Genomic DNA, 18,194 nt, shown 5'->3' on the forward strand with positions numbered 1-18,194 from the left:
ATTATTAATATCTTTGTATATTAATTTATTGAGTCGCTTTACAGAATGTAGATTTAGGAACAAGTCTGTATGTAAATGGCTGTACTACTCTTCTTAATTAAAACATCGGCATTTTCACTTCCCAGAATGAGATGGAATGCACTGGAAAATTATTCTTTTGTTGACTGTTTTTATTGGAAAAACATCTGAATTACAGTATTTCAATTGTTTATGAAGGAGGGTAGGAGTTAGAGACTATGGAGTTAGGGGATTTGGTTTGATTTGTAAATTTTCTTTTAAGTGTGGAAGGTTAAAAGCTGGAATTCGTCAAGTGGCAGTTGTCCATAATCCCTGTGTCCTCTCAATGGTAAGTCCTCTCATCCACAAAAGAAAACAATATTAACAATAGGGGTAAGCTTTCCTCTGTTTTTACTTATTGTTTTTTTTTCAACTGTGTGTTCAGTTGAATGTTAACATCATCTGTCTTCTTTTCAAAAACTGAAATAAAATTCTGAGATGAAATACATATTGTTATGTGATACCTTTTCTTTTCGTGTTGTCTGAATTTTTGTTTTACATTTTTCCATTTTGTGAATGGTTTTTTTAATAATGAGTTCAACTGAACATGTGCACCTTACCCTGAATCAAATTCAGCTGTAAAAATTACATAAAGCTTATATAAAGAGCCCTCGTTTGGTTCTGAATAACTAACCATTGAAACTCTGTCAACCATTGATGTTGAAATTTCGAATTTATTTTACCACGAGGAAATTTATAATTTAGAGTTGGTACCCATGTTTTCGTTATGTAGTTATACCACAGTCTACTATATACAATCACAAAGCTTGAGTTTTGAGGGTGCTAGAAACAATAGACTGTGACGGTACTATTTTGCATTGCCTGTAATGAGGCGATATTAGCGATCCTAGTGGTGAGCAACTACCTAATGTTTGGATATTTACTATGTATTGAGCTTCGCGACTGTATATATTAGACTGTAGTTATACATTCTTGGTCTTCGCCACGACAATTCTGTGAAGAAAAGATGCCTACATCATAACGGTTGTAGTTCTGGCTAAGGTTTGGATGAGTGTTTTGAATATTAGATGAACTACTTGGTTGTGGTTCAGCTAGTTGGCAAAGCTGGCCTCGATCTGGTCTTGTTCCAGGATGCTGTGCGAGTTCTTCGTTGGGTCCTGAAGTGGCGTTCTCTGTTCCTGTAATTTCTGTGATTCTGAACACTTTCTTTTGTTTGCAGATGAAAACCAAATAAAGTTGCTTGCCTTTTTTTCTCCATTACTAAATAACTAAACAATGTAACACTACTAACCAATAATATACAGTAACTTGTAGCATGCTTTTATCTAGTTGAAAATAACTTTGGCTCACCCCACCACCAGCTATACTCACTGTCTGCTGGATCTCTTGTAGTAAGTGATCAGAGAACGGTGCTGAGCGGTGAGGCGATGGGTCAGAGTTACAAAGTAGAGGCAAGAAAAATCCCAGATGTAAGAATTTCTGTTTATGCAAAGATACATTTAACATTTTAACAATGAGAATTTACTTGGAAAACCCTCTAATTTCTATGTACATTCACGATTTAAAATTAATATTATTTTGGTATCCTGTTTTTCTCAAAATTTGAGGGAAGGGGAGATACATCCCCTTAATCGCCCCCCCCCCCTTGCGTCCGCCTCTGCCATGTTGGGATGTGGGACATTTCCTTTGAAATGGGGACTGTGCCGACAAAATCAGGATGGGTGGCAACCTTGTACTAGCATGAAAATTGGAATTAAAAGAGATGCTGTATAAATACAAACCAAGTCTAGTGGTGGTACCAGTAACCACTTTAGAAATTCTTGTCAGTTTCAACCAATGCTGATGATTCAGTGGCAAGTTTGGACAGCACATGCTTTCATAAAACGGCTATTGGTTATGAAGGATGAAGAAAATGTAGGCCTACGTTTTCTTTTGATGTGTAATAATAGGAAATTTATTTTTCCTGCCATGGTACTTTTACAGGTCCATAACAAAATGCTTTAAATTCTCTCTTATATCAGACCATGGTGATCATGTCTTAAATTTATTTTTCCAGCAAGAGCCTTAATTTCCTGTGTTTCTTCATGATTTTCAGTCATTAAATATTCATAACCATGTTCTGTTAGCAAACAAACAGTGGATTTATGTTTATCAAGATAATCTGCCATTTTAAACAGAGGGGAAGTTTTTCTCTGTGACAAAAAGTGAGGGAATAGAGTCCACTCGCAGTGAATTAAACTGCAGTTTTATGGGCCCTTAGTAACATATGCAAAGTGATTTTAATTGGCGCTCACAAATATTTTTAACAAAACATACAAAAAAAAAATTTACATATATTTCTTATGAAGTTATCACACACGTAATCTTCATTGATCAGATCCAGGACAAATTAGTTTGGGATGGTGTGAAATCTCACTAAGAAAAACCTACTTGTACAAGTGAATTTTCTTCCGTCACGTATTTTGTTTGGAAGTGCAATGTTCTGTAACTGCTTACTAAACGATGTCAGCAGACGAAGTCATAACAACAAACTTTCGTTTCCTTGTTGACTGTGTTGTTGTAATAATAGCTTTATGAACCTAACAAGCAAATAAGTGCCCTGGTTCTGGGATTTTGGTAGAATTGGTAATATAGTTGCCACCACCACCACCACCACCACCACCACCACCACCACCACCACCACCACCACCACCACTTCCGCAGAATACTTATGGAATGTCAGACGAAAATAAAATGCATGGGTTCGAATCTAGATAGTACAGAGATTGTTAGGTCTATGGAGTACACTTCATTGTGAAATTGTTTAAATATGAATAAGATATGACTTTTTTATAAGTGCAAAATTTAACGATAATATGAAAATCATAAACGTTCCCTGGTGCTGTCTGGCCTCGAAAAATGGTACCCTGATGCTGCCAGGACCTGCCAGGCCTGAAATAAATCCCTGCTTATAAGAACATATAAAACATATTGCAAAATAAAATGTAGTAGATATTTCTTTCAGTCACGTTAATGCTAACACTCGTCTGCAAGTGTGAAATACGATTTTTAGCGCTCATACCAGTATTTCGCAACTTCTTTTCCCTCAGTTTTATTGCATCAATGAAATAATGAAATTCAAATTTTAAAACTTATTAAGTTTATTAATACAACATAGTACGTAAGTTTTAATCTGGCAAAGCACTGGAGTTTGGGAATGCAAGTAGTGGCTATATCAGGGGCACCTGCTGGTCTGCCAATGGAAACACCGGGAACATTTGCTGGAATTCACTGTAGGCATATCACAAGCTACACCAATTATTTCCTCTCTTGTAACATGAGGTTTCTTCTGCTTTTGCTATCAGTTCAGCAATTTTAAAGGAAGTCTCTAGAACACTGTCAGATGTGTAAAGTAAGAAAAAATTTCTTAGAAAAAAAGTTTGTTTCTTTTTTTCCATAATTTGAACTTGTACAGCAGGTACGGTAATTCAACATTAACCTTCACTTCAACTTCACCTTTACGCATATGCATTATACGTTTTTTTATCACAAAGTTATCCATAAGCATAACTGACAAAAGATGTAAGTACCGGTACCTCTAGACAACAATACATTACCATTTACCAATAATTTGCCCAATTTGCATTGTTATTAACTAATGCTGAGTTCTTGGCAATAGAACCATTAATTGTCTTGCTCTCCAATACTAGTATAGAAGAGTGATGTAGCAAAAAGTACATCTGTTTTAAAGTTCGCACCATATTTGTGTATTATGGTGGTTGTATCACCTACGTGCAACCTCTAAACTGATTAAAGGACCACACCTGCTGTTGGTTAGTGGGTTCATATGACCTAGCTAGGAAGACTGTCAGACAATTTCACCGACCATAAGGACAATTATGCATGCCATGGCAGGTCAGCATGCTGAGAAATGACATTTCTTCAATTTATGGAAGAGTTATACTGCTGTGACTCGGTCCCTTGAGCCTCATTTGTTAAAAACAAGTTGCACACTGAAGGTGAGGATCGGATTTGAGTAGGAGAGGTTATGGAAAGCACTTCACTACACCTTGCAACCCATTACTTCAATGTCGATTGATCGATCGTTGTTGTTATGCTGTGATTTTATTTGGATTTTGAACGTTTTAAAGCATTCAGTGGTTTTATTTCATTTTCATAATTTCCTCCTTAAATTCTCAGGACACATTTAAGTGCCATGGCACTGTAGTTTGGAATGGCTATCATTAGGTATCCTATCCATTTTGGTGTAGTGTTTAGCTTATTTTTAGAACTTCATTTCTTTGCTTAGATATGACTGGAATTATTCTTCTTCACTACCCAGGAGTCACTGTTATAACTAGGGTACGGATTTTTAGGTCGTTAAAATGTAATTTTAGGTGTCTAAAATAGGCTTAAAAGTGTAGCAAATAGTCTCTAAAGAATTGAAAATAGGCTCTAACAAAAAATAATGTTTTCTTTAAAAACATGTTTCAAATCATCAGGAATTCACTTCCAGAATTTAATAATTTTAAATGGTTATACACCATTACTACTACTAAAAGTACAAGAACAACAAATATCTAACTAGTTATACTTAAACTAAACAATTAAATATGAAAAATAAGTTTTATATATAAATTCAGAACACAAACAAGTCAAATATAATCAATTTTTACCGAGCATTGTCCATTAATATCCATAATTAGCTTCACAATAAATTACTAATAATTTTTTATAAATTTTCAACTAAAAAGCAATGCCGTCTGTCATTCAACACAAATTTGTATGCTGAAAATGAATGCTCCACATTCACTGAGGTAACAGGAGCATTTCAATTTTGACACTAGTTGGACAGGAATGTTACATTGTAAATCCATGTTCTTCCCTGCTAGGATATCTGAAGCAGTACGCAGGTCCTTCAGTCCTACATTTCCCTGCAGAACTTTATTTCCAACAGAACTAGGAACACATTTGGAATTTAAAATACAAATTTTCGAAATAAAAATGAATGTTTTGACCTATTAGAGATAAAACATACTTAAAAGGTCAAAATAGGCATTTTTAGGTGCTATTAAAATAATAGCACCAATTTTAGGCATAGTTTTATATGAAACGTGTACTTGCAAGTTTTTATGAACTTATGTTTTAAGGATTAAAATAGGTTTTTACCTAAACTCCGGAGTCTAATTATAACAGTAAGGTGGAGACAACCATTAGATTTTAAAATTTGATATTCGTGTCTTTGCATGTATTTTTTGTGTTCTGTTAATTGTTCCACACATGATATTTATTCAAGTTCTTTGTCCTTGTCATCATTAAAAGTAATATATCTCCGAGGTAATTGAAATATTGCATTCATTCCAGTGTTAGGTTTTCATTACGACTTCAATTCGTACTGGATATTTCCCATGACTTAATTTTATTGTTTGATACCTTGATATATTATTTCCTTTCCTGTGCACATGTTTCACAAAATAGCCACACACACTATGTACCGTCCTAGACTTCATGGCACACATATCACTTTTGTAGAACATTTTGAGAATTTTTCTTTACCACAAAAGACTCATCTGGCTAAGTCATCATTTTGTAACGTTTTACACGCCTTGTGGCATAATAAACCGAATGCAGTTGTAAAATCGATTCAAAAGTAAATTTTCGCATCAATATTAATATGATTATGAATTTCAACAGTTTGGAATCACAATTTATGTTTGCTGCATTGTCACTGGGAAAGACCCGCTCATCTATCCAAGACTTGTAGAATCTCACATTTGTGAAGATACTGGGATAAATGGAACCCAGACAGAAGACGCCTGTGGATACAATACCCACCTGGAACCCTCCGCAAATCAGAGGGCCACCAGAGTCGCCCTGCAATAAATCAAGCTGTGCATTTATAAATAGTTTTTAATTTCATTGTAATTGAAACCGTATAATGTACTTTTGTGGTTAAATAGCTTGGTTAATGTTAATGCGAACATTTGAATAGGGGTGATGTGGCTTGAGTCAGTTTTCAGTTTCCCAGCATACTCAGGGGGGCAGAACGGGGAAGGAGGAGAACCCCATGCATGCTGACGTAAGTTCTAAGGGAGAGTTGGGTAGTATCGGACATCGGGTAATATCGGACAGTGAGTTTCTTTCATCTACCACCAGATGATAGTACCTGAATGACATGGTTACGTTTCTGTGATGTCACATACAGAAACGTAACCATGTCATTCAGGTACTACCATCTGGTGGTAGATGAAAAAAACGCACTGTCCGATATTACCCGGTGTCCGATACTACCCAACTCTCCCCTAACTATGTTGAAAAACATTCGTCACATATATGTACTTGCACTCCATGAGCGATCACAATTTTTCCACTCACTGCTATCCAAACATTCGTACTTAATGAAATATAGTCTTCTCTTTTCACTCTTCCACCCATAACAAAATGAACTATGTCTTTATTGGTTCCTTTAGGATATTAATGTTTTTGTAGTAGTTAGTATACTGTGATCTTGCACAAGGAAAAGTAATAAATTCTACAGAAGCTGCACAGCAACTAACCTATACACCCCGTTTTTTCATTATTAGTATAAAAAATGGACTTGCCTGGTTTACTGCTCATAATGTTTTGACCGGCCAAGCTATCTAAACACAAAAGTAAAGAGAACTGAAATAAAAAGTAAACAGATATCAGTAGACTACAAAAAAATTGTTCCTGTTTGTGATGTTACAGCATCAGTTTTTCATCTTTGAGACCTGTACCGGTATTCTAACTACAACAAACTTATGAGCAGAAGATGTTTTGGAATACAGTAAGCCTGGTTATATTTCTGAGAGTGTTTTTACAGAGGGTTGGGACCTGAAAACTTGCACTGGAATTTCAAAATTGAACATTTTCTCGGTTACATAAATAAAAAAAAAAAAACTATGCTAAATTCAGTAACTCAATCAGACAAATAAGAACCCTGATTATCCATTACCCTATTAACTAATTGGCGGATTATCCGACTGTCTTTCTCTAGCTACCTTTTTTTTTGGCTGCAGAAAAAAAAAATATATGAAGTACCGGTAACTTACTGTATGTTATTTTTTCTACGAAGGGTTATTATTACAAGCCTTTACCCTTACACAGTATGCACTAGGAATGCTTTTCTGCCAGCAACAAGAACAGTTTGTGAGAGGGGGTGTTTTTTCCAACTTATAAAATAGTTTTGCTGGAAAATCTTGTAAAGTAGATCAATTTACTGATATAAGTAAACAACAGAGATGATAGTGTGTGAATACACATTAATTGTCCCTTAGCTTGATTAGTGTATTTTTCATTATTCTGAACCTTTTTTCACACTCTGCAGGATACCTAAGCACTATTTTAATTCTGTTGAATGGCTTCTTCAAGTTGTTGCTTAAATATTCAATTTCTTTACTTTCTTAAACAAATGGAATTCCTTAATTGTTTTTGAGATTGGCTCGTGAAATCGGGTCTTAGACCAAAAGCTCTCAGCATGTATCATCTTCCCAGACCATAAAAACATCATTGTATATCCAAAACATGTGGGTACGAAGTGTAGTTACACACACAGAGAAACTACTTGACTGCCATGTGGGTTTGTGCTGTACAAACAGAAAGTGCCATACGTTCTACACAGGAATGTCGCAGTGCCCTCTTTAGTACCCAATCTTTACATGTAGTCTCATAGAGCTGTTAAACCAGTAGGAATAGAGCGTCAACACGCAAACAGACCCCTACAACAGGCAGTGATATCTAGATGACGCCAGGATCTAATAGGCTCTGATGATGGTGTACAGTATACACCGAAACAGCTGTAAGCCACCCTTGCTTATATAATTAACTTAGAAAGCATGATGAAAAAGATATTCCGATAGTCAATATAATATAATATAACATAATATTGTTTTATTTGAGGTTCAATCTAATTGACATATCACAAGTATAAAATCAATGACATTTACATATGTAAATGATCATTGTGTATTATGAAAGTTAAAGCAAACATTTTCGCCCTTCGGGCATCATCAGGCAATTTGCATACAATATCTTGTACATTTTTAAGTCTTTGTTGTAGAATGTGTGCAAACTGATTAAACACAACCTTTATATAATAATAAAATGAAACAACTATTTATGATTGACTTACGATGAATAACAATCTAAAATATAAAATACAGGTATAAAATTTAATATATGTAATAAAATTGTGGCTGAACTGTTGGTCTTATGTATAATGTTATATTATATTATATAATTAACACTAGTAAGTTTGCCATTTTATCAATCATTTGTATTTAAGTGTTAAAAGTAGTGTACTCAAGATTCAAGATGGATAAAAATACATTTCTTACTGTACTATATTATAACCTGGTTATTGCTGATCTTACTGTACATAGACTATTAGTCAGTCTCCCTACAGATTTTGCTAAATGCATGTGCTTACAAGATAAGGACAGCTTCCGCAAAACTTCATAATACTGCTACCACTTCTCTCTCAATTGACAGACAACTTCTGCCAGATTTTCCAAATGCATTCTCACCTGGCACGGGCAATTTCCACCAGACTTTCTACAGCTGCAACACATTCTTCCTTCAATTATGTGTTTTCTCATTTCTCTCGAGCACTGCTTATTTGAAATGACTGGTAATTCTGCATACAATAGTAATTTAGTCTTTTGTTGTATTCCTTCCTGAAAATATACGCACAACACACATGTAGCTACGAACACACAAAACACACAAATAGTTACGAACACATACATAACACACGTGTAGCTACGAACACATCATACATATAACACGTAAGTTAAGTAGTTACGAACACATACACACAACACGTAGGCTATGTAGTTACGAACACATACACACAAATTATTATCATTATTATTTTGATTCATTTTGTCTTCTACATAATTTATTCATACCCAGGCTGTGTAACCCCAGCCACTGACAAGACACAGTCTTCCTGGGACAACGGGGTCCTTTGTAAGAGGAATGGTGTCTATCAGTGGGTTGCTTAGATTCAGGGAGTCTTGTAGCTGTGAAAATAATGTTTTATTAAAGTGTGATATTTATAATTAGTTTCTACTTGTTGATAATACAAGTAAGGAATACTCTCATTTATTTTGAATATTTGTTACATAATGCTTGTTTAACTACTAGCCCTCACTACTGAAATCAGACACCTCCATTCTGCATACTTACTTACTTACGGCTTTTAAGGAACCCAGAGGTTCATTGCCGCTCTCACACAAGCCTGCCATCGGTCTCTGTCCTGAGTAAGATTAATCTAGTCCCTATCATCATAACCCACCTCTCTCAAATCCATTTTAATATTATCCTCCCATCTACGTCTCGGCCTCCCCAAAGGTCTTATTCCCTCCAGCCTCCCAACTAACACTCTACATGCATTTCTGGATTCGCCCATATGTGCTACATGCCTTGCCCATCTCAAATGTCTGGATTTTTTTGTTCCTAATTATGTCAGAAGAAGAATACAATGCGTGCAGTTCTGCGTTGTGTAACTTTCTCCATTCTCCTGTAACTTCATCCCTCTTAGCTCCAAATATTTTCCTAAGAACCTTATTCTCAAACACTCTTAATCTCTGTTCCTCTCTCAAAGTGAGAGTCCAAGTTTCACAATCAGTCAATCTTTTTAATGTATCCAGCTGTTTGCTGACAACATAAAGTCCACTATAGTTCACTGTAGTCTATTCAGTTATTGTTTTTCACGAGAAATTAGGGGTATTTTGATCAGTGTTCATTATAGATGCTTGTTGCTAGTAGCCAGAGTCGGGGTGTAGTCAATATATACTGCAGGGCTGTGTCTTCTGCAACTGGTACTGATGATTTTAATTTACTTCTTTTGTGGTTTATGGATGGATAGTACCGGTATAGAAGAATGTGTTTAAGATCTTCATCATGATTATTACACCACAGACAAGTAGGATTATCAGAAATGTGAAATCAGTGTAGGTACAATTGTGTGACAATGTGACCTGTTCTGGCTTTTGTTAAAAATGTTTGAACATGTCTGGGCAAATTTTTGTACATTTTCAGATCATTTGGTTTCTTTTGTACACACTATAAAATTTTTCCTTTGTCAGAAGAGAGCCAATTGTTGATCGATAGATTTATAAAATGAGACTTTACCGAAGCAAAAGCACTGGATAGAGATATCACCTGAAGAGGTCTTGGTTGCAAATAGATTTTTCAGAAATTTGAGTAACACACTGAAGAGCAGCATCAATAGCTAGCAATTCAGTGTCAAGACTGGAGGAGGATGAACATGGTATGAAATAACTTTCTTGATATTATGGAATATAATACCCTGCTCCTGACGAGTCATAATAAAACACTATAGATTTCGAAAACGGCTGATTTTCGGACCTCTGTTTATTATAACATTTTGTCTTGTTTCTTTGTCCTCCACTTATTGCTGCAGTTTGTACACATAATTATGAAACACTGTATTTACAGTAAGTTAATGCAGAACTCCCAGATGAATATTTCTTTAATTTATAAAACCATGTTTTCTCTATCTTCTAACTTACCAGTATTGTATTTTATATTTCAAAATTTGTAATATGCATCTCTTTGTGGTTTCCATTAGGAGAAGAAAAACTAAACGAGAATTTCAGTTTTCTTACCTTCAGGATCGCTAAGTCCATGCCCGCAGTTGGTTCCGTGTATTGGTCATATACCATTATTTCGGAGGCTGTAGTCTTCACAGCAGGAGGGTCAAATGAGAGGAAGATGGTTCCCGCTACTACGATCACTTTGGAGGGATCAACCACTCTTCAAAATAAGATTGGGAATGTTGTTAGAGAAGTACATTATTAAATAATATTTTCAATTCTACTCCATAGGACTCAGGGACGTCGCTAAGGGATGCGAAAGGGTGCACAAGCACCCCATAAAAATCTGAACATCCCTTTGCGCACACTAAAGGGCATTTAAAATTATGATTTGGACAATTTATTAAAAAAAATATTATGTATAAGTTATTCCAAAGAACAAAAACAAACATAATACTTTAAGATAAATTTAATTAAATGCGAGAATAAAAAACTAACAATTATTTAAACTGTGCATAACATTTAACACGATTCACAGTTAAGGAGTTAGGTACAGCTTACAGCAGTAAAATTTTGGAAATATTCAACTTTTTTTTCCTCCACTACTGTATATTGTACAATAATTAAAATTAGTATGTGTAAAACACTATCCTTCTGCTATATGAAAAAAATATTTTTACTATTTAAAAAAATTATTTATATATATATATATATATATATATATTTTTTTTTCAAAATTCAGTTCACTGTGCAGTGATGAAGTGTTTCCTACATAACTAAAAAATTATGCAATATTATGTGATGAAATTGTTTGTGTGTATTTATGCATGTCATATCTACAATATGATGCAAGATCACTTCTCTATCTTTGATAGATTGTGTGGTAGAAAATAAATTCATTTAAGAAATGGTCAATAATCAGTATTTTCTTCTAACACAAAATTTAAAAAAATATTATTTATGAAGGAATGTAGTTCAAAGAGCATGATATTGTAAACATGAGTTTCAGCAATAGAATAAAAGAAAGAGAACATGAAAAAGTTAACAAGTTTATGAGTTACGAGGGAAACGCTTCATCACTGCACAGTAAACTGCCACCATTTTGAATTTTGAATTTTGAAAAAAAAAAAAAATAATAATAATTTTTTTTAATTGTAAAAATATTTTTTTTCAAATAGCAGAAGGACACATAGCAATTTTAATTATTGTACAAGATACAGTAATGGGGGAAAAAATGTTGAATATTTCCAAAAATGTTACTGCTCATCTCTTTGAACAAAATTGACTGTTATTTTCAGATATGTTTTTTTATTCATAAGCTTACATTATGCAGATATTCCTCAGATTTTGCATAAATGGAATTTGTTGCGTCAAATTAACGGGACAAATATTAAAAAGCTTTTGCTTCCAGAAATTCCATTGTACACTAAATCTAAGGTTTTCTTATTGATAGTGAACTCTATTGTTTGACTTATTTGTTATTACTCTATGAAATTAACTTTATATTATTCATTTTCTCCAAAAACTTAAAAATTGAGATTCAGTACATGGAGACAAATTTCAGCTCACCCATGAACACAGTGGGCTGCCGTGAGGACGTAATCAGATGTGAGAATGGATCCTCCACAGCGGTGAGGCACATCTCGATAAATGACGATTAAAACCTGTAAATAATATTCTTTAAACTTTGAAGTAAATATCACCATGTTACGAGGCAATAACTATGAAATGTAATAATTTTTATGACGAACGAACAAATATTTCTATCGGCAACAAGACATAACTTACAAAAGTGTGTCGGTACATAAGCCAGCTAAATATATTAATATTGTGGCACCCGTCTGGAACGTTCTGGTCGCATCAGGGGATTGCACGCACATCTAGCGAGAAGGAAGGCGCGGCGAAACGGAAACTCGAGCTTTGGTAGGAGCTATAGCGCGGTAAGAAGCAAGGGGAAGCATCTCGACGCGGATCTCTCTCGAAGATTCTGTAAGCCACGCGAATCGAAGATTCCAGTAGTTATGGTGTAATAAATAAAAGCGCTATAGTCAGTCTCAATTAGTTAGTAGTCAGTCAGCCTTCAAGTCTTGGACGGCAGCGAGGAAGGTGGACTGAGTTCGACGTGCAGTGAACTTGAGTGAGTCCGTAACTGTGGCAGCGTGCAGGCGAGGGCGACGCGTCTGGAAGACTTGAGTTCGAAGTGCAGTGGAATTTGAACAGTGAGCTAGAAGAACTAGCCAAGGCAAGCGAACTGTGAACTGACAGTTTTGTTCTGCACATAGTGTTTTGTGAACATTAATTGAAATTAGGAGTACATTGTTATTCTTCTCAATTATATACGTGTGTTGTCATTGTCGTCGTGTGGAGTGCAATAACGACTATTGTGATGCTGTGTTGTAGGGTGAATTATTAAGAAATATGTCACATTGTTGACGGGTGTGTGGTGGTAAAAGTGAGAATAAAAAAAGTCACAATATAAACGTTTATATTATGAAAAGGCAAAGGTGTTAATCTTAACATTGTATGAATTAGGGGAAGATTTCAACTACGAGTTATGGTGATCTCACAGGAACGTAGTTGGTGTGTATTGGAATACTATAGCACACTGAGTTTAGTGAGAGATGTGCCTCGGAATAAAGCGTCTTGGATAAGATAAAATCATTATTTTTTAAATGTTTGTTACTATTTCGCTGCATTTTCTGTCTCCAAGAACTTTCTAATTTAGTATTTAGGGTTAGGTAGGCCGAAAAAAATAGTTATTCTTTCGAGGAGGTTGTTTTAGCACAATTTCTTACACAAATAAACAGACTACAATTTAAATGAACATGTAATTTTATGTCATGTAGCAATTAAAATAGCCAATATAAACGGCACTGGCCTGTATTAACTCTGAGATTAAACATCGATGGAATTGGTGATAGCGAGATTGTATTCGGCAAGATAAGTCCGAGGATTCGTCATGGACTTACGTAAAATTCGCCGTACAGTTAGTGAAAATCCTGGGAAGAAATTCCAACCAGAAATCAATACACGCGTGATTAGAAACCGTGCCGGCCTTAGCCTCTATGCTACTGTACAGGCTGTATCGTAATATGTGAGACCCACGTCACAAGCGGATAGGAAACACCAAAACAAAGAGAAAATTCTAGATCAGCGCTCATCAGCACAGCGCACCCTCAGGCCAGCGTCTCGTACCAGCGGATAAGACATTGGACTGCATACGTGGCTGCTGGCGAGTATGCTTTCTCTCTCTCCCTTCTTCACGACAGTGAATATTTCGAGACACTGCTTACCCGTTACCCATTTCAGCGCACTGACGACCACTGTTCTATATGAACTTGGGTCACATTGTAGCTACCGCGTTTCCGAGTTATCTTTCCATTCTGTTGCAGTAATGATAGAGATGCTTACCCTTACGGGAGATGTTCAAAATGATCACTCGCGGCTTGAATGCAAGCATGCAATTGTCGTCTTGTAGAATTCCGCACTCTTTCAAACGTACAAAATGTCTGTCGGATTTGTTTGCAGCCATCTTGTATCTGCTGATGAAGGACGTCAATGGCGGGAATGGGTTCTGAATAAACAAATTCCATGCAATGGTACCACAAATAAAAATCCATTGGATTTAGGTCTGAGGAACGCGCAGCCCATATGTTAGGAAATGTTATATTGGGCGAATCCATAGACCTACGTCTAATGAATATATGTGACAATTTTTGGTTTGAATAATATTATTCATCTTGTTACATCTCACGCACAACATCGTACAAACTGCTCTTGTTGGAAATGCAATCTAGTATAGCCCGCACTGTACCTAGTCAACAGCTCAAGTGATACGAGTATGGTGTGGCTGGATGTGCAGAGGCGGCAGTCGAACTCCAAACAGTGCCTGCCGAGTGCCTCCGTCTTACAGAAAGCCTCGTCTCCCCGCCACTTGCCAACATCCACACAAGCTCTTACAGCTGGCGCCAGCGTTTTTTGCGTGTGTCCTAGAGTATAGTACCCAGTTTGTGAGCATGTTGCTAGTGCAGCTGAGAATGGTACCATTTCATATACATGTAACATCAGTCATTTGACAAACACAGTTGTCAAACTGACTACGCTAAAGGTAAGACACTAGCTTAATGTTTCCATTACTTATTTCACACGCCAAAAACGGTAACGCGGACTGTAACGATAACTTGGAAACGCGGTGCATTGGGACGCATGTTCTTTGTTTTGGTGTCTTCAATCCACTGGTGACGTGGGTCTCACATATTACGATACATCTATATAATGAGTACAGGCTTATCAAACAATTTACGACAATGTTCTTATAGATTACCTTCTTTTGCAAAATCACAAAATTACCCCTAGACAATTTTTGTGCCTGCTCTAACTGAACCCCAAGGATCTACATCGCGCAACAGAAACCGACAAAATTATCCCTCAGACGTAAGTTAATGATAACGAAACTCGCAAACTTGAATTGTGCTAACCACAAATTATTTCGTACTGGTTGGGTGATCATCCACCTCAGCTCAGACAAAGACATGAGGCCAACGATATAGTCTACTGATAGGTATGACTCTCTATGGGAAATTGCGCACAGGATTATTATTATTATTATTATTATTATTACTATCATCATCATCATCATCATCACATGCTACATAATTAAATTAGCTGACTTACCTATTCTTGCGTATTTTCTAACCTGATAAGGTATTTGACCTTCCTTTACTTCCTCCCCTTTGGAAATTCTGAATATTTTACTCTTATCTGTTAAATTTATTGAGTTCTCTACCACATTATACTCTCGATCCTCTGAAGAAAACCAACCAAAACCTGTAAAATTGTGAGATAAATATAGAGAGCTTAATTTTTTTTATCGAGTGTCAGATTTCAATAATTGTTATTGTGTTAAACTGTATAATTATTGTGTTAAACTGTATTGTGTATATAATTGTATTGTGTATTGTATAATTGTATTGTGTATTGTAATTTTATTGTGTATTGTTTATATTGTGTATACCACTGCCACCGGGTGCTTGCCCACTTGCAATGTAAATAAATACATACATACATACATACATACATACATACATACATACATACATACATACATACATACATACATACATACATACATAATATACAGGATGAATACTAGCCTAAATGCCGTCTTTGAAGACTAGGGCTTGGAATGGAGTGGAATTTACGGAAGGGGGGGGGGAAGCACTGCGAACTGTTACGTTCCGGGTCGAATCATGTTTCTGATTGTTTCAATACATACTATAAATGGTATTAGAATTGGAGGAGTACCTTGTGTTGCGCTAACCCTCAAGCTAGACGAATTCCCAAACCCAGACCTATTGACTATACTAAGGTTCGTTGCATACTCAGGTTTCGAGCAAACCTACCTCGCTCGTCCCTAGCCCAGCCCCCTCCATACGTCGCCAGCCGGCGATCGGGAAATGCTGTGAAATGATGACGAAATGGAGGAATGGTGACGCAATGATGTAGATGCCTAATATGGGGGGGGGGAAGGGAGAACTTCGACAAAAACCCTAACTGCGACCTTGTCCGCCATAAGTGTCACTAGGATTTTTCAACAGTAGACTAATGTCACTAGAGGTTTTGATTTATCTACAGAAAATCAAAACTCGTGTGGGATTTAATCGACTAATACACGATTAGAAGAAAGTATATAAAGATTAGAAGTAACGAAGTACTCCAATACAGTAAAATATTAATTGACTTACGAAAATACAACTGTCTTCAAATGTATTATTGTACCATCTCAACATTACGCTAGATGACAGTAGTGTGTTATGTTTAGCTGTTTTCTTGTTATCAGTTGTGCCAACTATGGAATCTTCATTGAACTCTATGGACGGTTACTAGTCAAGAAGGCTTTGTTGATTCAGTTTCAATTTTTTTAAACAGTTGCATTCCACTTCAATTATCCGGATCCCAGTAATCAACGTCACTTGACAGATGATATTCAATAAATCTTAATATTAAACAATATCTGATACGTGACTATCCATAATATCATATAGCAGAAGCTATAACATAACTTAAATAATAGAAACAAATGTTAGAAAAGTTTTAATTAGGGATGATGAAGTAAAAAATAAACATGAATAATTTTAAAAGGAACAATTGAGGTGCTGACATGGGAAAGGTAGTAACTGCCAAAAACAAAATTTTTCAGGGGAAGCAAAAAACAAATTTATGAACACTTCTCACTTACATTATTACAGAAACTGCTTTAAATGAAAGGCATACACTCATGTTTGTGTTACATATGAAATTTGAAAAGTCTGGCACAGATTTATCTGTGAAATCCTATTTTATGAAAATACAACATTGAAATCACTCCTTAGCCAAACTGAGAATTAACGTTATTTATACATTATGCACAAATTTTTCGGTAAAATGCATGGTACTTTTCATCGAGGAAGTCTAACATAGATAACAAGTCTCTTTTTGGCATCAGGGACGACTGGTCTTCTTTCAAGGCGTTGCAAGCACTGCAAGTTAGTGATTGACGTTAATGACTGTCCTTTCTTAAAAATCCTGTGCTCTGTCCACATTTCAAGGTCATTAAATGACTGTCTTGTTTTTATTAGAGGAAAATCAGCTCTTGAGAGTCTAATCCAGTTGAGGGTGCTGATTTTGATAGGAGTTCTATTCAAAAACTTGTCACATTCTATATATTATTTTAATGTACCGAAGTACATATGATATTTCCATGCAGATATTCTGCGTCATCATACGATGAAAGAGTAATGGAACGGAGAAACGTAGAGCTGAAAACCCGGGTTCAAATCCCGGCGCCGGAGAGAATTTTTCTCCGTTCCATTACTTTTTCATTGTCACATTCTGCAGAAAAGTCGAAGAAATCCTCATCCTTCATCATTATTACATTATTAGGCCTTACCTCTTCTGGAACCATGGACTTGCATCTTTTTTTTCTTTTCTCTATGATGCCAAATTCCCTATCACATGGCATGTAGGAATGTTCTGAAACCAGGAATTTCAAGTCCACTGAATCAAAATGTTTCTTGGCAGTAATGTAAACCAGGACCATTAGAATCGTCCGATTCCTATTCTGCCCTGCACAGTTATCAGCCCATATTTGTCTAGACACACTCTGATGTTGTAAAAGGAGTTACTACCTCCTCCGCGCCAACAGCTGTGCACATACAACTTACAACATCTAGTGACTACTTTTCCAACTTCGTTTCATTACATACGGACATACTACCTTCTCTGTGCCATTGGCATGACCATTTACTACCTTCTCAATGAAAAACCTAAAAATTCGAATTTCTGGCAGTCACGACCTTTCCCATGTCAATGCCTCAATTATTGAAAGTACAATTTTTAAATTTGAATGTTTTAGTGGTTGGTGGTTCAGTTGATGTTATATTGGACGTGTGCGTAAAAGGCTCGTTGATGTACAGTTTCCCTGGAAAAGGATGAGACGATTGAATATTCGTCTCAGATGTAAGACACTGCGCATGATCGGAGACCAGAGCACTGATACACAAGATAACGAATATTGAGTTACTTAAATTCAGGCTATTCGGTTTGTTACTAGCATCGTTTCGAAATTCACTTCAA

The 18,194-nt window shown here is 35.9% G+C and overlaps 1 protein-coding gene across 1 annotated transcript; it reads right to left on the bottom strand.

The window, feature by feature from the left end:
* Window positions 1-4,363: 4,363 nt before the first annotated feature.
* LOC138709352 (coagulation factor XI-like) lies at window positions 4,364-12,447 on the bottom strand. Its single transcript, XM_069840068.1, has 5 exons — window positions 12,369-12,447; window positions 12,150-12,244; window positions 10,653-10,800; window positions 8,544-8,693; window positions 4,364-5,871 (listed from the first exon to the last, which is right to left on the bottom strand). The coding sequence occupies exons 1-5, from the start codon at window positions 12,384-12,386 to the stop codon at window positions 5,572-5,574; spliced, it is 711 nt and encodes a 236-aa protein (XP_069696169.1). The 5' UTR covers window positions 12,387-12,447; the 3' UTR covers window positions 4,364-5,571.
* Window positions 12,448-18,194: the final 5,747 nt, after the last annotated feature.

This window comes from Periplaneta americana, chromosome 1 (genome assembly GCF_040183065.1).
Source record: "Periplaneta americana isolate PAMFEO1 chromosome 1, P.americana_PAMFEO1_priV1, whole genome shotgun sequence".
Lineage (NCBI taxonomy): Eukaryota > Metazoa > Arthropoda > Insecta > Blattodea > Blattidae > Periplaneta > Periplaneta americana.